This window comes from Catharus ustulatus, chromosome 1 (assembly GCF_009819885.2).
Source record: "Catharus ustulatus isolate bCatUst1 chromosome 1, bCatUst1.pri.v2, whole genome shotgun sequence".
Lineage (NCBI taxonomy): Eukaryota > Metazoa > Chordata > Aves > Passeriformes > Turdidae > Catharus > Catharus ustulatus.
In genome coordinates this window covers 51,966,747-51,993,629 of record NC_046221.1, presented here as the reverse complement: position 1 = coordinate 51,993,629, position 26,883 = coordinate 51,966,747, and the positions used below count along the sequence as shown (strand labels likewise).

The 26,883-nt window shown below is 43.2% G+C and overlaps 1 protein-coding gene across 5 annotated transcripts in view; it reads left to right on the top strand.

The window, feature by feature from the left end:
* The first annotated feature begins 367 nt into the window (after positions 1-367).
* Positions 368-26,883, top strand: part of DCLK3 (doublecortin like kinase 3) — a 34,329-nt gene continuing 7,813 nt past the window's right edge. For all 5 annotated transcript variants that reach the window (XR_004420183.1, XM_033080919.1, XM_033080911.1 and 2 more), the window contains exons 1-2: positions 368-523; positions 15,429-17,308. Coding sequence is in view for 4 of the 5 variants with exons in the window: in XM_033080919.1 (XP_032936810.1) it covers positions 463-523; positions 15,429-17,308 (1,941 nt within the window). In the remaining variant the exon portion in view is untranslated. The remainder of the gene's footprint in view (positions 524-15,428; positions 17,309-26,883) is intronic.

The following is a 26,883-nucleotide window of genomic DNA, read 5'->3' as shown; positions in this document are numbered from 1 at the left end:
GGGTCCCTTCCAACTCAGCGAATACTCTGTGATTTACCAAGTCTGCTTGGCTTCTACAGGGCGACAATAAAAGCCTTTTCACTCACGAGCGGACTGGGAACAGTACCCCACATCCTGCCACCTGGGGAGACCCTCAGGGACGCATGGAGCCCCCGGACAGGTAATAAACACCCCCGCCTGGTGGGCAGACGCCCGGCTGGGGGGCAAACGAGGACATCCCGGCGGCTAGGGTCGAGCTGGGCGCTGGGGCGGCGGGGCGGTGCCGCCTGAGGGCAGCCCGGGGAGAGGTGCGTGGGTGCGACCGCCGGTGTGGCTGGTGCGCGGCTCCGCCTCCCCGCCGGGTCCCCTCCTTCCCGCTTCCTGACTACCCTCGCAGGCGGGGGGCGGCGGGGAGGAAGCGTGCGGTGCTTTGCGGGCAGCCCGTGGTCGTAGCCGAACCGAGCCGAATCAAGCCCCCGCACCATGCCGGCCGCTGCGCCACCCCCACTCCATCCCACGGCGGGCGCCTGCTGCCACTGTCAGGGTGAGTGCCCCTTCCCTCGTCCCCTCACCTCCGCGCAGCCCCCGCGACGCCCCACCAACACCCTGCTCCGACAGGTCGCCAGCTCGTTCCTGGAGGAGAGGGCGAGCTGGCGGCGCGGCGCCCCGGCTGTAGGGGAACATAGGGCAGCGGCGACGAAAGTTCCTGCCCAGGTCCTTGCCTGTCCGCGTTGCTGCTGTGAGCGGGGGAAGCTTTCGGGGCCGTTTGGGCTGGAAAATGGGGCTGGAGACTGACGGAGGAAGTGCGATGCCTCTCGACCGTGGATTGCTTGGGGGAGCAGAACAAGGGGCTGCTGCAGCACGGAGAGCTAGTCTCTGCTGCTGGGTACGGGTCACGCCGCCTGTGCCCCATTCCGAGGCTGAGAGGCCACCGCGGCAGCCGCGCGAATACCGGGGCAAGCTTTGAAATCTGAGTGTGAAGTAGCGTTTGCCGCTCAGGGAGGCACGCACGGTGTCATCTATGCTGCCATGAAAATCGAAGATTTGAAGTAACTTGCACTCTTAATTGTCAGTATGAGAGCACTTCACTTGGAGCGAATGCTTGTGGGCTGTTCAGAGCACACTGGTGCTCTGCAAAAAAAAAGTAAATAGAATGCAGTGTAAGGGTTTTAAACCATTGCACAACTGTGTATTAAAACACGTTTGAGGCTGATGAATCTTCCCTCAGCTGTGAAATCTCAGCGGCTGGAGGTCCACGGGTTACAGGCAGGGGCTCAAAGGGTGGGGAGGGTTCTTGTGTCAGATGGAGATGCTGTGACATGCGATAGCCAGATCTCACGGGAAGTATGCTGGCTGTGGCCTTGCATCCCCTGGCTTCTGTAGTTGTATCACTTGTGTCTGCTTCTATTTAATAACTGAACAGATATTTATAGGAGAACTACTCTATATCTCTTCCCTGTGCAGCATTATTTTCTGCCTTCCTCAGGGTACATTCAGTATGCAATGTCAGCAGGACTGGAGGGGCCACTGGTTTGAGCTAATGGAGCAGTTTTCAGGTTGTGAGACACAGTATTTGGGAACAACCCCAGAACTTTTGCTACACAGAGTACTAAAAAGTTTCCTTTTTCAAAAAAGAGCAAGCCCAACAAAAAACGTCAACACCTTTCAATAGCATGAAAAGTTTCTAGCTCCTTTCTCTGAGCATGTGGATCGAAACTCATCCTGTGTGAGGGTAAAAACTAAGAGTTTATCCTTGAACCTGATAATTTGTTACACATACTTTTGTTACTAACCTTATAGAGACATGAAAACCTGCATATATGCAAGTTTGCATGCAAGTTTGTCTTCCCACCTCCTTGTTTCCTTTTCCTTTGGCCCCCCTTTTTTCTTTTGATGCTTCTTGTGGTTTTCCATACGCTTTGAATGCAATTTTGACACTTTGAAATGTTGATAACTTAGCAAACTCCCAAAACAGCAAATGAAATGAAGCTTACAAACATATTACAGCTGCTTTATGTAGTGGAAGTGCAGTTATTATAGCAACTCATGCTCTTCTCAAGAGGTTGATTGAATTCCATCTCAGGAAGCCACCCTTCAGCTCTCCAGGTAAAACTGATCCTGCTGAGTTAGTCCTTTTCTGGTAGTATAATGGGTGTGGAGCTTTTGAAACAACATCACCTTTTCAGTGAAAATTTTTGTAGGATGTTTGGACACATCAGTTGAGAGTTAGCATCTCATAAATCTCTATCTGTGGCTTAACCTGAATTGGCTAATTGGACTTAAATTGTTAGCAAAGATAAGATATCTTGGTTCAATTCAAGTTAGTGGCAGCTGTTCAAACTTCTGAATTTGAGCTGTACTTAAGTTACCTTGTCTATATATATATATTTAATACTCAAGTTAATTACCTTAGGCATCCTAGCCTGACTTTTGAATGTATCTTTATCTGATAGTGTCACTACAAGCTTTGTATCTGTTTTCATGCTGCTTTTTCTGGTCATGTTCTGCAAGGAATCATGATTTTGGCACCGGCTGGACTTACAGCAAGCAGTGACTAAGGGAAGTTGTGTGGGATTCATTTCCCCATTTCTAAGATTACCTAGCTTGGTTTGTTTTCTCTAGAAACATCTCTAGTTTTGTAAAAATAAGGGAAATTCGTGGTCCTTCTCTTCCAACAGCTCTAGGGTGAATTGAGTTGGTTTCTGTCTCTGATTTTCTCATTTCCTTTAACTTAGTGATTCCTTGATATTTAACCACATTTGAAATTAGTGTTACATGGATTTTCTTGTAAATATAATCAGAATCTTTCTTGTAAATATAATTAGAATCAGAACAGTACAGTGATTTTAGCTGCCTCAGATCTGATCCAGATCTCACTGAAGCTAATGTGAATCTTTTAGCTTCAGTGCAACTTGAATCAGAGCTGTAAATGAGGGATTGAGGTGAATGTGACATTTCTCTTCATAACACCATACTGTTTTCCATGTTTTTCTCCATTTCAGGATGTGGGCAAACTCCTTTTGGAGTGTTCGCTAGATTCTAGAAACAATGAGAAAAGAATGGGAGCTACTGCCTTGACTGATTGAATATAAATTTGACGTTTTAGTAATGCTTACACATTGTCCATCTTACCTAGCAGTAGTTGGCTTTTACTGCAAATGGAAGTCAGGCATGTTTACCATCTTCTCTCTGTTGCTGGTATTCTTTATACAGTCTAATTATTGTAAGAATGCAAAACAATTGCGCCATGTATTCATGAAGGAAACTCTCAGCAGACATTCTGAAAACACCATCTTTCACTTCATCAATAGTGCTAGCCTGCACATATTCTCCAGCTTTTAGTTTTCTCATCACCCCAAAAAGTAGTTAATGGAAGTGCTGGGAAATGTCTGGTCATGTGAAAATCGTGATCTTTCTCCTTGTCATCATGCTTTTGAGTCTAATTAGGACTGGCTTACAGTTTTCCCTGAGAAACTTATCTTCCTATATAAGTCCTGTGAAACAATTTGTTTTGCAATGTTGACTTTAATATATGAGTCTCGTCTGAAAAAATGGTTCTGTAATAATGGGATTGGGAATTCTACTTTTATGTGTGAGTTAACGTCTCTTAAATGTGCTATATTTGCAAAAAAAACTTCTGTGTGATTTCCCCTTTTGCAAAACATATGGAGACTCAGACTCAGGCAGGTCTTTCCTTTCGTTATGCAACGAGGTTATTGGTAATAGAGAATCTGGAAGCTTAATTAAGCTCTCAGTGACACCTCTGCAAGCTCTTTTATTTTCACTGCATTTGCTCAGTTGCAACTGATTAGTCATCAAGTTGAGATTTAGGAAGCAATGCAAATAAAGTCTCCCACAAGAAGAAACAGAATTCTACTCCTTTGACTGAGGCATTGTTGGCTAAAAGGCAGTTGAAAGCTTACTTTGTAATGAAAAATGAATAATTAATTTGAAATATGTGGTACCTCAGGAGTCAAGAGATCAACGTGAATGTGAAACTCCCTGTAGAGTGAGCCTTGAGAAGCACATGGAGGACTTTGCCAGATGGATTCTGGCAAGTGCCGCAATTTTGTAAGATGTTTTTGTTTTCCTCTGTCAGTTGTGTCCCTCTCCTGAAACATCCTTGATGGAAGGTCCTGGACTGTAGAGCCGACTTCCCTGGTTATTGGGGCAGACCCTAAAGCGGGCAGACTGCAAAAAACAGCCATGGCTGTTCCCAGTAAAACACACAGCCTGTCATCTTTGAAAGAAATTAAATAATGAGAAGTTTCATGATATTCTGGTTTTTTGTTTTATGCAGATTAAACCAAGCCTCACCCCTCCAAAGGCACGGATTCATTTCATGTGCAGTCTTACATATTTCACAATCGTTCTTTACAGATCAAGCATCTGTATACTTCTCTATAAGACTTTTCTTTGAGCTCACTTTTTTATTTGCTACCCTTAAAATGTCAGAAAAGGTAATGAAAGTGGGGTTCTGCTCCAAAAAAAAAGTAAAAATTATGGCACTTGTGAGTCATTACCAGTCTCCATGAAATCTTCATCTACTGCTCTGGGTGTGATTCAGCTCAGTGTAACACTAACACGTGGCAGTAACCATCTGTGTTTGCTGTAAATATTTTATTTTTTAATTATAAATGGCTTGATTTAGAAACCTGCAGTGGTACGGTGGGGTGGTTGTGGGCCTGCAGGGGAAGAAGATAAGCACCTAGGAAGGTAATTTTTGCTCAAGCACTGTTTCTGGTTGGAAAGGGGAGTGTAACACAGAGCAACCCAGGCTGCCCTGCAGCAATCCAGACCCTGCTGCTCCCTTCTTGGAGGAGCTGGACAAGAGAACACCAGCACAGACTGCAAATATTCCAACTCTGAACATTTAGTGAAGGAGAAGGGGATGGGGGGAATAAGGCAGAAAAAACTCTTAAGTTTATCTCACCTCTGAGGAGAAAGAAGGAAAAAGGTTGCTGCTAAATGTCACTTACTCATCGTGATTCTCATACAGTAAATATGGTCATGTATTGTGGCATGCTGAACCTCCTACAAGCATTTTCTTGTGGGATGACAGTTGCACTGGGGCTGAGGGTGTCACAGAGGCACCATCCATCCTCAGAATGGAAAATTCCAGAGCTTCCTTAGCCACAGGGGAGGGTTTTCCAGCATGGGTGTCCCTCAGGCTCCCTCCTTCTGCTGAAGTTCAGCCAGCTGCAAAGTTTTTCTATCAGACTGTCATTCTAGATAGTTCTTCTCATCTTAGGAACTCCTTTGCTGCAACATCTGCCTGATTTTAGCTGCCCTAGTGCTCTTTGTCCTCTAGGGTCTCTCATTAACTCTGAGGTCTGTGTCCCAAAACAGGAGGTGAAAAGGGACTGAGATAAATGGCTGGGGGAAGAGAGTAGACTATTTCTTTCTTTCTAGCATGAGAGATTTGGGAGGAATGAGAATGCAAACTTACGGGACTGAAAGATTTGGGGATCTCTGGTTTGCAGTTTGCATGACACAATATATATGTTTTTAAAATAAAAAGCAGATGTGCTGAAGATAAGGTGTACAGTGCAAAGTTATGAAGTCTTCTTGCTTGCCCTCTTGAGGCCAGAGAGAGTGTCCAGACGTGCATGTCTCCTGTAGTCGTGCAGTCCAGGTGTAGCCACTAAGGACATTTTCTTTCCTTGCAGCTGACACTTTGGAAGCTCACCTAATGGGACCAGACACATTTGGCCGGGAGAAACTTTAGTTCTCTTGGTGACGTGTGGGACAGAAGGAACCCAACTTGACACATAGCTGAGTTTGCAGGGCTGACAGTTAAAGGAAAAATAATATTGTGTGCAAATTTAAGCATGCTTGTTGTGAAATTGTGAAAGATAAAGAACTTGGAATCCCATCATGCTAATTTAATATGATCTTATAGTGCTAAGACTGTATTTATGAGATAGAGATATTATTCTGATTCTTTTTCTTTTAGTATATGAGCCCAAATTAGTTTTTCTTCAACAAACTTAGAACACTGTCTGGATTGCTGAGTGATTTTAATTTTCTACAAATTGGATTAGACTGGGTCAGTAATTGATTTCCTCTACACTGGTGACATGGAAGTGCTGGCATGAGTACGACTGGAAATGCCCATTAGTGTAGCAGAAAGGATGTTATAGAAATTAAATTGATAACTGACACCCCCCCCCTTTTTTTTTTTTTTTATTTTGATTATGACAGTATGGAAACTGTTTCTGAAGGAATCCAACTGATAGATGATAGTGAACATGGTTTTGTTTTCCTTCTGCTCCAGTAGCTAATGCAGATAAAAATTCATGCAAATACCGTGATGAGTTTGTTTTTTGGTTTTTTTGGGTTTTTAAAAATTTTTTCAAGTTCAGTTAATCTGAATGAATAAAATACACTTTGGTAATCTAAAAAGACTGTGCTTCTTTTATTTGGTTCTGTAAACCATGGTTATAATACCACATGTGTTACAATAATATTTTATTGAATAGTATAGTTTAGAACTGCCTTATCATCAACTGCATTCTGAGCACAAAAGGCTTGTTCAATGTATTTCTTCAATGTATTAATAAATGTATTTCTACAAGGCCAGGTAGTTAAAATCTGTTTTTAAGGTTACAAAGTCAAGCTTTTATGATTATTAATTAGCACTGCTATTTCCCTCAACCCATGTTCCTGTGCACCAAGATATACGCATTAATTACATTTTCACATGCTGCTTTTTTTATCCCCAGGGGATCTGTCTCCATCAGTGTATGTGATGGACAGAACTTTCCTGATGAGCCTTTACTCTGCTGTTTACCCTGGCTCTTCATGCCTCATGCTGTGTGTTTTTTGCATCTTGCTGTTAATACAAACTTATTAACTTCTGGGCTTTTCTGTCATGGTAGTTTCTACAGTAACAAATATGGATGAGCCTATCTCTGATACCTGCAAAGGAAGGGCTTGTACTGAATTCAGTACCAACCAAGGTGCAGAAAGTAAAAGTCAAGGTGCAGAAAATAAAGTCAAAAGTACTTTAATATGGGCAAGAAAGCAACTTGAGATGCCCACGTCCAGAATTTTGGGATAACTTAACATTATCTATGTGTTGTGTTATATTACCTTGTGGTCTGAAGTACCTTTTGCAGTATATGCCCTTGCAGCTGTGAGTACTGAGCAGGTTTGTGGATCAGGTCTCAGAATGTTTTGACTACCAGACTCATCCTCTCTGAAAAGTATAGATTACAGTAATTTCACGACTATAAGGTGCACTGGATAATAAGGCGCACCTCTGGGAGTTGGCAAATTTCCGAACTTTGTCCATATATAAGGCGCAGCAGACTATAAGGCGCACTTTTTTTTGCAGCGAGGAGCCGCGCCGCATGCAACGATGTAACGAATTACTAACAGAATCGCGCGATAGCAGGGTTTACTGGCAGGTGCTCACTTTGGAAACATTTCTCTCAGATTGGCATAGCCTTTAAACGCAGACCCAGGGGCCCCCTCCGTGCCGCAGGCCCCAGCACTCCTGCCCGCCCCCGGCACCGGTGCTGCCTCTCCCTCACAGCTCAGCGCTGCTGCGGGGCCGCCTCTCCCTTGTGGCTCAGCACTGCTGCGGGGCCATCTCCCCCTTGCAACTCCATGCTACCACGTTGCCGTTTCCCCTCGCGGCTCAGCGCTGCTGCGGGGCCGCCTCTCCCTTGTGGCTCAGTGCTGCTGCGGGGCCACCTCTCCCTCGCAGCTCAGCGCTGCTGCGGGGCCGCCTCTCCCTCACGACTCAGCACTGCTGCGGTGCTGCCTCTGCCTCGTGGCTCAGCGCTGCTGTGGGGCTGCCTCCCCCTTGCAACTTCACGCTGCCACGTTGCTGTTCCCCCTGACAGCTCAGTGCTGCCGTGGTGCCGCCTCTCCCTCGCGGCTCAGCACTGCTGCGGTGCCACCTCTCCCTCGCAGCGCAGCGCTGCTGCGGGGCCGCCTCTCCCTCACGGCGCGGTGCTGCCTCTGCCTTGTGGCTCAGCACTGCTGTGGGGCCGCCTCTCCCTCGCAGCTCAGCACTGCCGCGGCGCTGCCTCTGCCTCGTGGCTTAGCGCGGCTGCAGGGCCGCCTCCCCCTTGCAACTCCACGCTGCCACGTTGCCGTTCCCCCTTGCAGCTCAGTGCTGCTGCGGTGCCGCCTCTCCCTCGGGGCTGCTGCATCTCAGGGTGGCATGGGGCTCCTGCAGTGCTGGCTCAAGGCGGCACGGGGCTGCTGCGGCACCAGGGGAGCCACAGCACAGGGCTGCTGCAGCATGGGCGTGGCTTGTGGCTCACGGCAGCCGTGGCTTGCACTTCCGGATTGGCAAATTTCTGAACTTTGTCCATATATAAGGCACACTGGATTATAAGGCGCGTTTCTGGGTTTGGACCAAAATTTTAGTCAAAAGGGTGCGCCTTATAGTCGTGAAATTACTGTAAGTCAATTGCTTTGAAACTCAATGGAATTATTTGAGACAAAATCCAGTTCTCAGGGCTGCAGTGCCTTAAGGAGAGAAACTGATCTTCCTGTATTTTTTCACACATTTTTCAACTCTTCTGGTTACAAATATTTCTCTACACCATGGTCCTTAATGCAGTTTGCCTGAAAAGGAGATTCTAATGTACGCTGGAGTAGACACAAGGAAAATTGAATATATATCTAAACTGTCTTTCATGCAAGAAGGAAGTGAATTCACAAAAGAAATTATTTGTGTTGAAAGTGACCTAGAGGATCATCTAGTTCCAAGCCCTCTGCCGCAGGCGGGGGGACCTTATACTTCCCCGACTTGCTCAGAGCCACATGTTGAACGCTACCCTCACAGTAGAAATTTCTACCTCATATCTAATCTAAGTCTCTCCTCTTCTGGTTTAAAGCTGTTCTCCCTTGTCCTATCACTCCATGCCCTTGTAAATATCCCTCTACAGCTCTCTCCTAGGTCCCTTTAGGTACTGAAAGGCCATGCTAAGGTATCTCCAGAGCTGCTGCCTTCTCCAGGCTGGACATCCCTAGCTCTGTCTTCATAGGAGAGGTTCTGTCACCGTCATGCCCTCCACTGGAGTTGCTTCAACAGGTCCACATCCTTCATATATCAAGGGCCCCAGAGCTGGATGCAACACTCCAGGTCTCATGAGAATGGAAAAGTGGAGGAGAACTACCTCCCTTCACTTGCTGGCCATGCTGCTTTTGATGACGTGCAGGATGTGGGCGATAACTCTAATTTTCTCCTGTCTCGCTGAGTATCTTGCTAATGTTGTCTTAATGTAGTCCCTCATAGTGTACATGTAGTTCTTCCTGTTGTTTAAAAAAGATATAAATCAATGTACAGTAATTTCATGACTATAAGGCGCACCCTTTTGACTAAAATTTTCCCTTGAACTCGGAAGTGCACCTTATAGTCCGGTGCGCCTTATCTGATGTACAAAGTTGTGAAATTTGCCAAACGGGAAGTGTGTGCTGTGAGCCGTGGGGGGAGCCGGAAGTGCCACGGCAGCCAGCTGGGGGCGGGCCCGGAGGCCCGTGGCACCGCCCCTGACAGCTGGAGGCGGGCCAGGGGGCCCATGGCACCGCTCCTCCTGGGTCCAGGCAGTCCCGGGGCCCATGGCTGCCGAGTGAATGCCACCCAGGGGGCCCGCGGCACCCCCCTTCCCAGGTCCAGGCAGTCCCGGGGGCCCATGGCTGCCGGGTCCAGGGGATCCTGGTGGCTGGGGGTACCGCCCCTGCCGGGTGGAGGCGGGCCCAGGGACCAATGGCTGCCGGGTTGAGGCGGGGCCTCAGCCAGCAACTGCGCGGGGTGAGTTGCGGGCGGAGCCTCGCTGCAAAAAAAAAGTGCGCCTTATAGTCTGGTGTGCCTTATCTGATCTACAAAGTTGCGAATTTTGCCGACTCCCGGGGGGTGCGCCTTATAGTCCGGTGTGCCTTATGGTCGTGAAATTACTGTAAGCTAATATGGCAAGTGACAACAAAAGCAGGTAGATGTTCTTTATGGAGAACTGCAAAGGAGCAGACCATGTGAGGATAGTTCTGTTGCTCACTTCCAATCCCATCTCTTTGTCTAAGTTTGGTATTTTACCTGACTTTCTTGATCCATTCTTATTCTCATGCTTTGCAGCTTTCCTGTTACAGTCTCCATCTGCTTCCACTGTGTCAGTAAAGTTCAGGGAAATTGCTATCAGCTGGTATAAAAGTTCATAGGAGCTGCTGTGTGTCAGACAATGTCTGACTATGGCACTATTGCTTCCTTCTCTGCAGTCTGCTGAAATTCCTCTTTTCTCTCATCCTCACAGTCCAGTTCTTTATTGGCTTTCCTTTCCATTTTCAATTCCATACCTCTGAGCTCAGTGAGCATTTGTTGCTTGCTCAGGCTGGAACTAACAGCAACTGTTATGCTGAATTTTACACCATCTTGATCCAATCCTTGTGAAATCTGACTTTCTTTTTCTACTTGGGATTTTATCTGGTCAAAATTGATGCAATGTGTCTGCCTCTTGTTGCTGAAATAACCACCAGTCCTGACTCAAACAAAATCTCTGCCCTAAAATGGTGTAAAACATGGCAGAGGAAGCAAGGCTGAACAGCAAGGGAGGGAAGAGAGGCTATGACTCCTCAGAGAAAAATTCACCAGTAGTGTTTCCAATAGGGGGGTTGTAGGTAATGTAAAATTTACTTGCTGTAAAAGGATGCCTGTGATCATGTTTTGTTTCTGTGCATCTAATCTAGTGAACTGGGACTTGACATATTACTTACTGCTTCAGTGTGCACTAGCCCTGGAAATTGCAACTTTAAATAATTTACAACAAGGAGAGGAGATCAAGATGGCACATTTCTAGAGGACTCGGATTGCATCCTGGAGCTGACTGCTGATGCACGCTCATAACCTGTGTGAGCTATGAACTGGACTGCTCTGAGTTCAGTGCCAGAGGCATTCTTCATACTCAAGTACTTGAAGATACTTGTTAGTACTATGAAATGAATCAAATGTTTTCTGTTCCAAGTAAAAATATTCTTTTTTCCCCCCCTGTGGTCTTTGTTTTACATGCCTTCAGCAGGAGTTTTCTTATGGAAAAAAATAGACATTTGTACTGCGGTCTGTTCTCTGCCCACTTAAACAGTGTTTTGTTTATCCTATATTGGGACCAGTATATCAAAACAACTCCCAGATACGTGGTTTCTGTCATGTGCAAGTTTAGTTGCTGCTAATGTTTTGGGGCGTTTTCATGGTTGCTTTTGTAAAGTGGAAACCTTCTAAAGAAATTGGAAGGCTTAAATAACACCATCTTTTTCATAGCAATGCCATACCTAGATCCTATTTCACTACTGCCTTCCGTTTTAAATTGTGTTGTAAAACTCCTTGCAAAAATTTAATTCCCTTTCAACCTGTGACTTGATCACAGAATGGTGAAACATTCAGTTAATTACTGAAACTGTGATCTCCAGCAGGAGAGCAAAGAAGAATGCAAGCTGAGTGGCAATATTTTAATTAATGAGCAAAAGTTGATGAACTGGCCAAGGAAAAGGATAAGTTTTTGTAATGGTTTGAAAGCAAAACCAGTAAGAGACTCCAAGTCAGAAATACAACTTAGTAGATTAAAAAAAAAAAAAAAAAGAAAGAAAAACACATGCATCATACAAAAGAAAACCACTGACAGAGTCAGAATACAACCTGACACCCTGCTAGTTAGGTGGTGGTTGTAGTCCAGATGAAGTGGTCTTCTTGAAGTAGTGATCCTATAGGAAGGTCTGGTAGCTCTTGTCCTCTGGAAACCAGTGGGTAAGAGCTACCTTGGTGTTCCAAATCTCAGTTTTTATTTCAGTGGTAAATGGTTGGCTCCTCCCCCTGTGGAGCATCTCACACTGGGAATGATGTAATTTTATCAGTCATGTCGTGGGACTCAATGGCCCATTAACAGAAGATATCTTCCCGGAGGAAGGATGGATCATGGAAAAGATAAAGAATACTGCCCCACCTGGTTTCAACAGATGGTGATAGAATACATACTTTTGGGCACATGGTTACATTGTAACCTAGGGCAGTTTTGAAATACAAATGGCAGCAATACATTTTTAGTTGCAATGGGTGACCTCTGCAAAACCCTGTTACTCTACTGTTTTAGCTGGTATAGCCAGGCAATTCCTTAAGATATAGATGTTGATGCTCTGTATACACAACTTCTTCAGAGTTTAAGTCACATTTAATTTAAAGTACATGTAATTTAAGGTAAATTTAAGGTTCATTTAATTTTACTTCATGTCCAGAATATGATCTAAAATACTCCAAGGAAATGTCTTCTGGAGGAATTTTTGTGATTTCTCCCCATGCTTTCCCACTCTCCCCACCCCCACAGTGGGATGGACTGTGATGGTCACAAATGATTTGTAAAATCAAAAAATTAATCACAGAAGCTGTGGTCCCTACAGGGGAGCACATTTTCTCCCTGGTGAGCACCTGTGCTTTGGTCATAGATGCTGAATTTCTTGTTTCTGCTACCTGAGTCCCCAAATCCTAGTTTGTTCCATTCTCCATGCTTCTCTTGAGAGTTGGTGCCAGTGTTTGCCCTACAAAACCATTATGTCTTCATCATGTGGAGGTCTGTATTGCTCTGTGGGTTCTAGTTTTTGTTTCCCTGTGCCTCTGTGCATAGTTTAGGTGGCATGCAAAGTGCCTTTGACTAGCTGTACTGCCTCACCCCTGCCCATCCACAGCAGCAGCCTCAGCATCCTCCTTGGCCATGCTGCACCATTGATAATCCATAATACACTAGAATATATAGATAGATGTGTATACAGATAAAACAGACACACTCATCAATCCATCTTGACATTTCTAAGAAATATTTATATTTAATAATCATTAGCTCTCAGGAGGACAGCAAAAGAAAAAAACACATTTTATTCTCAGATGTATAATTTGCCAGTGCTTGAATTCACTGAAGTGTGTTTCGCATATCATCTCCCTCTTCCTCCTTTTCCCACTTGTATATAAATATGGAAACAAGATTTTGAAGCTATATAAACTGTAGCTATAGGATTTGGGTGTGTGTGTGACCTTTGAAGGCTTTCTAGAAGTGCTTGTTGCTACTTTAAGCATATGCACTCTCCTGACAGATTGAGGCTTGCTTCTTGTGTATCAGTTAAATATAGCATAACTGGAAAATAACAGAAATTATGACTGAAATAGTTATAACAGGCAACAGAAGTGAATTTTAATTGTATGTAACTAAAAGTCATTATGATCACCACTTTGACAAAATTTGACACTTCCCCTTTTCTTGGAAAATATTAGAAGATTCTTTCATGCAATGATTTAAGCAGTTATTTAATTTCTCATCACAGAAGAATTGGCAATTCTAGTCTTACAGCAAACATTGTTATATATTAACTTGTGGCTTTTGTAAAAGTTTTTTTGGCTAGGAACCAAGTCAGTTTAAAAAGAACAAAACATTCCTGTATTGTTGTTAATAATGACATAAAACTGCTCTTATTACATTAGTTACAGAAATAAAAAGTAAGCTTGTCTTCTTCAGGCTTTGCCAATTTAGTGAAGAAAGGAAACATAATTGATGCCTGGCTAATTGAAACAAATAAAAATATGTAGCATGAAATACTGAAAATGACATCTCTTGCACTTGAAACCCAAAATGTAGTAGACCTGAGCCTAACACCAAGAGAAATGCTTATTTCCTTTGAAGATTTGGCCACTGCCCTATGGAATCATAGTAATGTACAAAAATGGACCTGATTCTCTGGGAGATAAGCCATTGATCTACAGAAATTTTGTTGTAAAGATTTGTTAACTTTTCTGGCTGTTTCCTTTTGTCCTGGTCCTGTTAGTTCATATATATTGAATGTTTATTCCCAACTGAAGAGCAAGGCTATTAAATGGGGTTGGAAACACACTGAGATCTCATTCTGAAAGTTTATTTCTTGAGTAAATAAATGCACTGTAAGCAGGTTTTAATCCTAGCCAAGTGCAACAGTTCAGAATACTTTTGGGGGACATTTTTATTCTTAGCTTGGTTGGTAGTTGGTAGACAGGGAATTATGTTATAGTCTTGTTTGTTCATAACCTTATGTTATGTTTTCAGTTCGTCCTTTTCACAATTGCGCATATAACAAATGGTGCCATTTTCCTTGATGATGTTCTAAGATGAAATGTCAATGTCCCCAGAGAATACTCAGAACTGTGTGTGATTTAAAATATTTTTTAGAATTAAAAAGTCAACCCAAAGTATTGAAAACCATTACTCCGATTATAAAAAAAAACTAAGATAGCCATTCTTTAAGGCAAAAGATTACTATTAGATGACCTATACTATTAGATGACCTACTATTAGATGACCTATAAAATGGCTGTAAAAATTATAGCAGAAGTAATGTTTTTTAAAAATAATTTATTTAATTTGTTGTAGTAGGTCCAGGGAAAATGAAGAGGAGATAATTATTTGTAAGAATGTAAGGTTGCACACAGAGTATCATCTGAAAGTACAGTAATTTCAAGATTATAAGCTGCACCATTTTGACTAAAATTTTGGTGTGAACCCGGAAACATGGCTTATAATCAGGTGCGGCCAATATATGGATGAAGTTCAGAAATTTGCCAACCCGGAAGTGTGAGCCCACAGCAGCCCTGAGCTGAGCCGAAGCTTACCTGGCCCTGGCCCCGGGGCAGTGGCGGCGCTCCCTGGCCCCGGCGGCGGGGCAGTGGCGGTGCTCCCCGGCCCCAGCGGCAGGGCAGGCAGGGCCACTCCCCGGCCCCGGTGGTGGACCAGTGGCGAGCCGAGCCCGCACCGAGCTGAGCCAGTAAACCCTGTGATCCTGCGATTCTGTTACTAATTGGCAACTTTGTGAAAGTTGCACACGGATCCTCGCTGCAAATGAAAGTGCGGCTTATAATCTGGTGCAGCTTATATATAGACAAAGAACAAAAAGTTGCCGACACCTACACGTGCGGCTTATAATCAGGTGCGGCTTATAATCGTGAAATTACTGTAATTTTAAAACACACGTAATTAGTATATTTTACTTCATGCATTGTAATTGTGGAACTTGTCACCACAGGCTTTGCAGAGGCCAAAACTGCAATTGGATTGAGAAAGGAATTGAGTGAATCTATGGGAGATATATTAATAAGAGAATACTAAACAATCTGGATGCAATCTTACTATTCTTTGAGGATTTCTGAAAGATGGGAGGATTTAGAAGAAAGATCCGTTTGTGTTCAATATTATTATTTTTTAAACTACATTCCCCTGTCACAAAATCAATTTAGATTTTTGCACAAACTTGACAATGTTTGTGGCTGCAACTATGTGGAGATACTCCATAGCAGTAGTTAAAAGTTCTTTGTAAGCCTTGAAGTCACCTACCCTTACTCTTGGAGGTCACATGCACTGACATTTAGAAAACTGTTGCTGCAAGAGGTCTGATAAGGCAAAGTGATTAATACTCCTGCTTTTTGTTTACCTTAGGACGCCAAGGCTTGTTGGACCATTTGCCACACAATGCAGACTCGAAAGTAAAAGAGAGGAAACTACATGGGACTTGTCCTTCTGTTGGTAGTGGAAACTATGGAAAACCATGTTTGGGTGAAAGCAGCCACAGGTTTTTCAGGCCTTGCAATGGTTTTCACATGATACATTCAGAGCACAGTCCTGTGAAGCCAAGGATAATTACAGTGGTGAAACCTGGGGGACGCACGCTCCGGAGGATAACCTTACTTCTCAACCGGAGATCAGTCCAGACCTTTGAGCAGCTAATGGCTGACATTTCAGAAGCTCTGGGATTTCCTCATTGGAAGACTGACCGTGTGAGAAAGCTGTACAATCTGAGAGGCAGAGAACTCCGAAGTGTTTCTGAGTTCTTCAAGGAAGGTGATGCATTCATAGCTATGGGGAGGGAGCCTCTCACTTTCAAGGACCTGGAGGTGGTATTGCAAGAACTTTATCCTGAAAATCCTTATGCTACCAGTGCTGCCATTCAGCAGAATGAGGAGCAGTCCCAAAAACTGAAGAACAGGCTGTATGACAAGGCCTCGAAAGTAGACGGTGGCTTTGATGAGACAGAAATGACTAAGAACTGCAGTGATGGCTTGTCTTCCTATGTGGTTGATGGACATGAAGGAAAAAGTCAAGGCAAGACAAAGCAAGAGGAAAAAATGAGAACCAAAAAAAAGTGGACTAGAGAGAACTGGGGTGGTGAAGGTGAACATGGAGGGAAACCTAGAAAAACACGAGAAAGGTACCTTAACCATGAGAGGAGTTCTGAGGATGGCTTAGAGGAGAGTTCGGAGGAGGTGCTGAGGTGTGAGAAATGCGAACAGGAAAGGCAGGCCAGAGAAAAGTTACGGAGGGAAAGGCAGGCTGAGGCCTCATTTGAGAATAGAGACTTGAACACAGGTGCGTGTCCGAAGTACCATATAGAAAGAAATACAAAAGTCAGGAACTACCGAAAATCCCCTGAAACTTGTCTGGAGGGTGAGGAAGTTGGCTGGAAAGATAATGGCAGTAGGAGAATGTGGAAGCCACTACATAGAATTGTTAATAAAGGACTGGAGAAGCAAAAAAGAAGCATTAAGAAAGAAAAGGATGTGGAGAAGCATGAAAACCATGGGAAGGTAGCTGTAAAATTAAGGGAGAATGCTGTAGAGGGGCTTCAACTATCTCATGAAGTGAAGAAAGATAATGGAAGTAGCTGTGTAATGAACCAAAGTGGTTGGCTAAAGAAAGACACACTGAGGGATGCTGAGAAAATGTCTAAAACATATAGGGAGGGTAGAGAGGGACAAAGGGCTAAAGAGGAAGCTGCCAGAAGAGAGGGGAATGCCATTTGTAGAGAGAGTGATATGACTCGACAAGAAAAAACATGGGAGCACAGAGTGAATAAAGAAGACAACAAAGCTCAGGGATTGGAAAGCACAAGCTGGAGGTATGCAATTAAAAGCAGAACTGATGTGGAAAAACACTATGAGATTGGCAGAACTATTGGGGATGGTAACTTTGCAGTGGTGAAGGAATGTCGCCACTGTGATTCCAATCAGATCTATGCAATGAAAATTGTTGATAAATCCAAGCTGAAAGGGAAGGAGGACATGATGGAAAGTGAAATCCTGATTATTCAGAGTCTCTCTCATCCCAATATAGTAAGCTTAATTGAGGTGTATGAGACAGAAGCTGAGATCTACTTAATCTTAGAGTATGTCCCAGGAGGGGACTTATTTGATGCAATCATAGAAAGTGTGAAGTTCACGGAGCATGATGCTGCTGTCATGATCACTGATCTGTGTGAAGCACTGGTTTATATTCACAGCAAGAACATTGTCCACAGGGACCTCAAACCAGAGAATCTTTTGGTAAGTTTTGTCAAACATTTGCATTTGTGCATGAATTGAATTTATTTTCCTTTAAATTACGGTTCTTTGAATTGTTTTAAGCAAATCCCATGTAAAAAAAAATGTGCTGTGTCTGGACTGTTTGAAAAAATGGGTACAATTTTGAAGTGAAGTTACAATTGCAGTTGCTTTACATAGATCTGCTGTGCATTGCAGATAGCAGTGGTTGCAGAAAGGAATTCAAGTAAAAATTATCAGATTTCAGGGGTAGTGAGCATTAGTATTTTTCAGAAATCAGACCTGCTACTTAGCATCTGACTTTTAGGTGTGCTAGTCTTCTACTATAGTGATTTCTATCTTGTGACAATTTCTTTGCTTAGAAGCAGAAGTATTATGCAGTTGATTGAAATAATCTGATAGTAAAATGTTTTGGTGAATACAGTATTAAAGTCAGCTCAAATAGGAACTTCATGCTGTCGCTGAATACTGCTGGAAACCATGGAAGCAGTCTTGGATTTTTCTCAGGTTGCTCAAAGGAAAACATGGGAGAAAGAATTATAACAACGATTAAACACCTGCTGGATGCATGAGATACATGAAAGACATGCTGTTTTCATGTTTACAAGGAGTGTTACCTTCCTTACACCAATGAAATTATGTCTATCCTCAGGTCCATGAACTACTCTATAAAAGTGTAGTGTTTGTTTAAATAAAGGGCTTTTTGCTTCTCTTCTGCATGAAGGAACTTTGTTGCTATATCCTTTTCTCCCCTGTCATAGCTCAAATGCAACATCATGCCAAAGAGAAAAATTCTTGTTTCCATCACATTTCTGAGGCTGCATTCTTTGCATCCAGTGCTGAAATCAATAGAGTTACTGACATGTGAATATGCATAGAAATGTTTGTAAGTATTGACACTTCACAAGATAGCCATTGTAGAACTGTAACAGTAAACACCTCTCCCTTGCTAAGTGTTTGTTACACTCTTGTATTAGGGTTCCAGATTTCCTAATAAACAGATAAATAGCAAGTATTTACCAATCTGTAACAAATTGGATTTTATCAGCTTTTGTGGAAGTTCATGGTTAGCCAAACAAAAAAAGTAATAGATTATTTATGTGTCATTCAGTGCTTTTAAGATAATTAATTTTGCACAGAGATCAGTGTGAATTTCTGGAGAAAAGCAGAAGTATAGCCTCAAGGATAATGCAGAGGTTGCACAAGGCTGGGCTTGAACAGTTTGCTCCCAAACATTTAAGGAATAGCATCTTTATTAGGTCCTGCTATGAATCCTGCATAGTTTCATTAAAATCTTTGGTATGTGATCTCTGTGTAAGTAAAAGAATGAATGCAACTCTGAATGCAGTGAAATAAACTGGCTGGTTTGCAGGAAGAAGTGGGCTTGTAGGCCCTGCCTTTGTGCTTTGTTTGCACAAAGTTTGAACAAAACTTCACGTAGAACTGCATGGCTTTTTCCAGAAGCTGATTTTTCATTGTGAACCAGGTCCTATTCCTTCCTATTTGCTGAAAATAAGCTAGTGCATGTGAAACATCTGAGATTTGATGCTTCATTTCCCTCTATAATGCATAATCATCAAAGTGATGTAGATAAGCAAAGAAGGGCAAGATAAAGGTCTGTTCTGGTTGTTTTTGCATTTAGTTCACCGACTGCAGAAGAGAATGCTGGGTAGTAGCTCTGAAATAATCATGTTTCCCATTCTGAAAGTCAGAATACGTTTTTCAAGGACAGAGCAGCTCCCAGACTGCAGATGTTTTGTAATACAAGAACAGTGTTACCTAAACACTGCAGGAAATAAAATTTTACGTGTTCTAGTTTCAACTTGCTGTTAATTTTCTGTGCACACCAGTATTAGATATCATGTACACAAAGAATCATTTTGAAAATCAAGTCCATTCAACCATGCAAATGAGTTTATAAGGTCTTGATAATATTGGATAGGTCACCTGCTATCTAGTAAGTATTCCTATAAATACAGGCCATCTGATCAAGATTCTGGGGTTTCTGTCTTTTTAGTGTGCTGCCTCTGTCTATTTAGAGTGTCTGGGGCAGCAAGGTAGGAGAGCTGCCACTAATCTTACCATCAGCCAGTGTTGAACAGTAACAAACAGTATTGAAGCAAATTTCACGGATTCATTTGCTGTTGATGGAGCAGGAGCATCAGGAAATGAAGCAAAGTGCTTCAAGTTCCAGCATCCTGTAAAGATGTCCCTGTTTGTGGAATACCTCTTGTTACAGTGAGGATGTTGAAATCTGAATTAGTCTACCTGGACTTTGTACACAGAGGTCAAAATATAGGTATGTACTGTTAGGCTATTGACTTGTTTGTCCTACTTTGGGTCTTCTTTTGGTCAGGTGAACCTTGTAATCTTTATCTACTATTTTTCCCCTTGAAGAAAATGGGAAATGGAAGAGGAAGGATCCTTTGTCTATTTTACTAAGGAAATACGTATGTCTGCTCTGAATCTGCTTTGTGTGAAAATCTAACCCTGTTCCTAAGGACTTTTAAACACACTGGCTAATGTGGCTAATTGACTAAAATTTTGATGGAAACCCGGAAGTGTGCCTTATAATCCGGTGAGCCTTATATATGGACAAAGTTGGGAAATTTGCCAACCTGGAAGTGAGAGCTGTGGGGGGAGCGGGCAGGGCTGCGGCTGGCAGGGGCAGATGTGTCCGGTAGATGTGTCTGGCCCTGCCGAGTGGCAGCGGCCCCCAGCCCTGAGCCGAGCCAGTAAACCCCCCAATCACGCGATTCTGTTACTTATTCGTTACTTTGTTACACGTGGATCCTTGCTGCAAAAAAAAAGTGTGCCTTATAGTCCAGTGCGCCTTATATATGGACAAAGTTAGGAAATTTGCCGACTCCTGGAGGTGTGCCTTATAATCCGGTGCGCCTTATAGTGGTGAAATTACTGTACTTTGATGTCTAGTAAATTATACAGTTATTGACAAAGGAGAAAATTGGAAACCTAGTTTAGCTATTAGTTCTCTGCACTTCAGTTTCTCTTGTGGAACTATCCTCTAGTTATAAACTTCTGTACCAGGACACCATCATCCTTTCTGCTTTTTCCCCTCCCTCTTTCACCACTGTGTCTGCCCACGTTGATCAGGCTCCTTGCAGCATAGCTGTGAGGCAGAAGTTCTGTAGATTTGCGCTACAAAAACAAAATCTGTTTGACAGCTGGTGTGAAGACAGCTGCTACAACTCCCTCCCATCTGCTAACAGAATCACCTCATTTAGGACTAGGTGTTCAGCAAGAAAACCTTTGGTGTTGAGGATGGGCAATGTGATGTGGTTGGTCTCACAAATGAAGCCAGTCACTTCTTTCATGCTACCTCATGAAACAAGGTTTACTGGCAAGGTTTTTAGGTAAGGGACTGTTTAATTCTACAACTGCTTCACTTATGAGTGAGAATTTAATGCCCAAAATGTGGTGGTGTTTTTCCAGGTTGTAATTGTAAAAGACATAAAGTCATCTCTTTTTGGGGGTAAGGGAGAGGGCTCCTTGCAATTTGTGGCTGTGTACTCATCTCCTTATGCATTTCCCTCACATGCTAATGTGGTAATTCTTCAACACTCATCTTCATAAATGTTACAGCTTTTTATGCGTTTGAGATTACACCCCTGCCCCTTTTTCTATCTCCCAATTTTTCATGCATGTATGAGAACTTCAAATGTAACCTTTCTGCCCTTTGTGACACTATTTACATATATACAAAGAACTATCCATTTTCTGACACTATTTATATATATACAAAGCCCTGCCAATGTTCTGAGTGCATGTGAGTCAATCTCCTGTTCAACTTTCAGATTTTTCATAGCTCTTCTGGCTAGCATTAAGGGATGTCTGAAACTCAAGTATGTAAGCAGTAATTTTTCTTAAGCTCTATTTCCTGTATACACGTCAGATAGGCTAACTGGCTTTGATGATGTCCATAAGAACAATCTGTGCTACCATATACATGTTCATACACAGAAATATTAATGTCGTAAGTCATCTTAAACACACTGATGGATTTCACAAGGTAGATAGGAAATCAAAAAAGAGCATTAAGTACTGGGAATCATCGCCAGATGGGAGAGAGGGAGAAAGATTTTTTTTTTTCTTTTGAAGATGAATTTGGACTTATATTATAATCTTCCGGTTGTATGGCTGGGATAGCTAGAAATCTTCAGACAATATTCTAATATTCTGACATGTCATTTGTATTTGAGTAAGTAGTGTGCAATTGACTGCCTTTAGTCCAAGACCACCAGATGCTGGCAGTTGAAGGATATAAGTATTTGTAGCACCTAAATTGGGGCCATAGAAAGTGTATTGAAGTGTATTGGTCTTTCTTACCTCAATTAAGTCTATAGGCAGGTATCACTATTTTTGCTTTGTTCTCACCATTGCATGGAATACATACTGTGGATGTCAGAGGTTAGATTCCTCTTAAATAGGTTGTGCATTTCTGCAGTACTGCTATGAGGAAGTAGTCTGGCCTCAGGAATGATTAAAAAGAACATGAGAAGCTTTTGTTTCTACAGTGAAGCATATTTGCATGCTCAAGGTGATGCCAGCTGATGGAAAGGTAGATGGGACAGTAAAAAGTTGGGGATGGAGGGAATTCTCTGAGCTGAGTTGTTCTGAGTACAGTGTTAATGAAACTGCTGAGAAGTTCTAGGCTGAGGTTTCCAGGCTTGCTGACAGGTTACATGCTGTCTCTGAAGTGATTGTAACCAAGCTGTGAAAATATACTCACTGTGCCGTGCCTGCTGTTCCGACCTGTTCCATTGTTAAGTAAAGTGGAAGCTACAGTAATTTCCCGATTATAAGCGTTCCTGATTATAAGCCGCACTTCTGGGTGTCGGCAACTTTTCGTTCTTTGTCCATATATAAGCTGCACCTGATTATAAGCCGCACGTTAAAATACAGGATGTGATAAAAGGTTTCTATTCTATCACCATCTGTTGAGGGCAGGGGCAGTGATCCTTATCTCCACGGGAGATATTCTGCTAATGGGCTAGCCATTGAAACCAGGCTGGGCATTGTTCTTTATCTTTTCACAACCTATCCTTCCTCCAGCAAGTCATTTTCTGCTAATGGCCCATTGAGTCCCACTGTGTGACTGATAAAATTACTTCATCCCATTGGAAGTTGTTCCAGACAGGGGGAAGAGCCCAGCATTTCTTACCAAAATAAAAACAGAGGTTTTGGGACACTAAGGGAGCCCTTTCTCCACTGGACTCCAGAGGAAAACCAGATTTCTCCACATCACCACTGGACCTTTAGAGTGAAACTGCACCTTCTTCAGGACCACTGTTTCAACTGAACCACATCAGTCACTGCAAGAGGACTGCAAACACCATTTAATCGAACTGCTGCCAACACCCTGCCTGACAGGGTGTCAGGTTGTACTCTGACTTTGTCAGGGCTTGGGGTTTGTTTCTTTGTAGTACTGTATTTCTGTTTTAATTTCCCTAGAAAAGAACTGTTATTCCTAATTTCCATATCTTTACCTGAGAACCCCTTGATTTCAAAATTATAATGATTTGGAGGGAGGGTGTTTACATTCTCCATTTCAAAGAGAAGCTCCTGCCTTTCTCAGCAGACACCTGAGCAACTTTTCGTTCTTTGTCCATATATAAGCTGCACCTGATTATAAGCCACACTTCCGTGTTTGGACCAAAATTTTAGTCAAAATGGTGCGGCTTATAATCTTGAAATTGGTTTTGTCCTGAAAGAACAACAGATGGTGCTGTGTTCCCACCTTGTGCTGTGATTGGGAGATTAGGAGTCTGGCATCCTGAGAAAAGAAAAGTGCAACTGCATTTTACAAAACAAGAAATCTCCTGAAGATTTTGGGACTGGAATTAAGACCACTGTGTTCTCCACCCTTTCCACCACCCTGCTGTTTTCTAAAAATGTATTTAAATCTTCCAGTATTTTTTGTCTTAGTAGCATGCAGGGTAATTGAAATTCCGTGTGATACGTTTTTCTTATATAATTAAAGAATATCTATATATATAAATAGGAGAAGAAATTCATGTTCGTGTTTTCGTATTGCATATAAAATTGAGCATTTCAGTTGTGAAATTTTGTAACATCTTGCCATTATTACCCCTATTGTCAGAATACAAATTCTATAGATAGATGTTGTTCTATAAAGCAAGTGATGCTTTTAAAATTTTTTTGTCATTTTTGTCAGTTTGTGTCCACAGAGTATGATGGCAGAAGATTGTCACATAGTTGGCCTAATATAATAGAAAAAATGGCTGTGGCATTTTAGCTTCTTCTTGCAGAAGTTTTGACTGCATGGTTGTAGTAAATGTTATTTTCAGTTTCATACTGAAAAATATTTTTTCATGGAACAGCAGGAAAAAAACCCCAAAAATATTTTGCTTAATGAAAACTAGAAGAGTGCACAAGAGCACTGCTGGTTCACTGCTGAACCACTTCTTGTCCCCCAGCGGCCCCAACTCCTTCTCTGCAGAGCTATTTTCCACCTGGTTAGACCCCAGCCTTTACTGATGCCTGGGTTATTGCTTCCTAGGTTTTGGACCTTGCACTTGTCTGTAAAATTTCAAAGGTTCTGTCTTGCCTGTCTGTCAGGTCTGTTGAGATCCTTCTAAATGGCCACATAGCGTTCTGGGGCATCAGTTGCTCCTCCCAGTTTCGTGCATTTTTTATAAAGAAGGTGAAAAGGGATTAGTAGGCTTTACTGTATTATTTTGTAATGCAATACTTTTTGTTTCCTAAAAAAAGAAAAAAACCCACCAAAAAGTCCAAACCCATTTTGCTTAATGATGATTAATGAGTATTAATCAACTGTAATATACAAGAGCAAATTTTGTCACATCTGTGCTTTTAATTTTTGGCTTTCTTATGTGACGTCTATTGGCAAAGTATGAATTGTTAAAGCACGGAGGATACCTGTCACATTATATTTCAGTTTGTCCATTCAAAACTAAGTCCAGGTTTACTTGACTTTTTTGTAAACATTTGAGCTGCTGATTTGTTCCCCATAGTTCCAGGGACAAACAATTTTTCATTTAAAGGAAACCTCTCAAAGAATATTTGAGTGCCAGTCATTAATGTTAAGCATACTGATTTATTTAATTGTGCTGCTGCATTGTTTATGACTTGGCCATTGAATATGGAATCCTGGAATGGTTTGGGTTGGAAGGGACCTTTAAAGGTCATCTGGCCCAAACCCTTGTAATGAGCAGGGGCATCTCAACTAGACAGAGCTCAGAGCCCTGTCCAACCTGACTTTGAATGTTCCCAGGGACAGAGTATCCACTACCTCTGTGAGCAACTAGTGTTTTGCTACCCTCATCATAAAACATTTCTTTTTAATATCTAGTCCCAATCTACTCTCCTTCAGTTTAAAGTTATTGTCCCTTGTCCTGTTGCTGCAGGCCCTGCTAAAAAACCTGTCCCCATCTTGCTTTTAAGCCCCCTTTAAGTATTGAGAGGCCACAATATGGTCTGGAACCTTCTTTTCTTCAGGCTGAACAACCACAGTTCCCCAGCCTTTCCTCATAGGAATGGTACTCTATCCTTCTTTCCTGGTTCTCCTTTGGACTCATTCCAACAGGTCCATGCCCTTCCTGTGCTGGGATCTCACAGCTGGATGCAGCACTGCAGGTGGGCTCTCAACAGAGCAGAGCAGAGCAGAGGCGCAGAATCACCTGCCTTGCCTGGCTGGCCACACTGCTTTGGATGTAGCCCAGGATGTGGTTGGCTTTCAGCAATGCAGAATGCTGTAAATCCACACTGCTGGCTCATTCCAGTTTTTTGTCCACCAGCTACCCCAAACTGCTTTTCACAGGGCTGCTCTCAGTCCATAACACAGTCTGTATTGATACTGGAGATTGCCCCAGCTCAGGGGAAAAGTGCTCAACCTAATTGAGCTTGTTCAACTGCCTCTGGATGACATCTGGTCCTTCAGACATGTCAAACTCATCACTTAGCCTGGTGTTGTCTGTGTTATAAATGAGAAACTAAAGTCTCAATTTTTAGCAAAATTTAGATTGCTTTATTTTATATAGACAGAGCAAAGCAGCGCTGGGGAGGCATGAGTGTTCAGCGCCTACTCCATGCTCCATGGAACCTTGGTTTGCAGCTTCTTTTGATAGTATGGTCTCTTGTAGTAATCAATAGTTTTTGTTTTCTTGCTGTCATAATTTTGCCAGGCAAGCAGTGGTGGCTGAAATAAACATCCGTGTGAAGTCTCTGGGAGCCAGTCTTGGTAGATAAAACTGGCAGAAATCAGAAGTTCTGGTCTTTGTAGGTAGGCAGTCATTGATAAAACAAAGGCAGGAAGTCCGATTTTGCAAATCAATCAGACTATTGGAAAGTCTGACTTTACAAACTTGTAGTAGATACAAATTATTTAGAAACATAATATTCATAACAGGGGGATTTAAAACAGGATTATTTAATCACATTTTTCCTCTATCAAGTGTCACTTCAGACCTTAGTATTCTGGTTTATACAAATCTCAATACTTTTACGATTAACACAAGTCTTCTATTAATTATCACACCTGCCAGCTTGCTGAGGATCTGCTGGATCCCACTGTCATTAATATATTTAATTTCTTAAAATAACCCTTCCTTAACTGCGTTATAAAGTAATGCTAAAGATCCCTGCATACAAAATTAGAATTGGAGAAAGTATTTTGACTACTTTCCCAGTGGATGTAGATGAGGACTGCTGAAAAGGCCCAATTAGGAAGTCGTGCTGCATGGACCTATTTCTACAACTCTTGCTGTGTGGTGACCATTGCTAATCTAGTTTCAGGGCATCAGGTAGAGTTGCAGAGTACAGTAATTTCACGATCACAAGCCGCACTGACTATAAGCCGCATCTCTGGGTGTTGGCAAACATTTCATTCTTTGTCTGTACACAAGCTGCCCCCAATTATAAGCCGCTCTGTCGTTCGCAGCGAGGACCCACATGCAACAAAGTTGCCAAATAGTAACAGAATCACGGGATGGCGGGGTTTACTGGCTCGGCTCGGGCCGTGAGGGCTTGGGGCTGCCGATGCGGCCAGGTGGCCCAGCTCGGTGCTGCCACTCAGCAGGGCCGCTTGGGGCCAGCTGCCGCTGCTGCTGGGCTCGCTCCCCCTGGCCCGGCGCTGTACCGCAGTGGCAGGGGGGCACGGAGCCCGCCGGCACCTGCGATGGTGGTGGGAGGCGGGGATGGAGCCCGCTGGCACCGACGGCGGCGGCGGCGGCAGGAGGGGATGGAGCCCGCTGGCACCCACGGTGGCAGCGGCAGGAGGGGGATGGGGGACGGGAGCACCCCCGCCTCCCCCCAAGCCGTGGGGCCAGCAGGAGGGAGCCCCCTGCCTCTCCCCCGGGCTGCGCTGCCTGAAGGAGGGAGCTCCCCCGCCTCCCCCCGCCCCGTGCTGCCGGTATGGTGCCTGGCTCCACCTGATGCGCAACAGAGTAACCAATTTGTGACAATCACATAAAGCTGTGTTTTACTGGCTGGTGCTCAGCTCAGCACCTCGGTTGCACTTCCGGGGTTGGAAATGTCAGAAAATTATTCACATATTAGCTGCTCCTGAGTGTAAACGC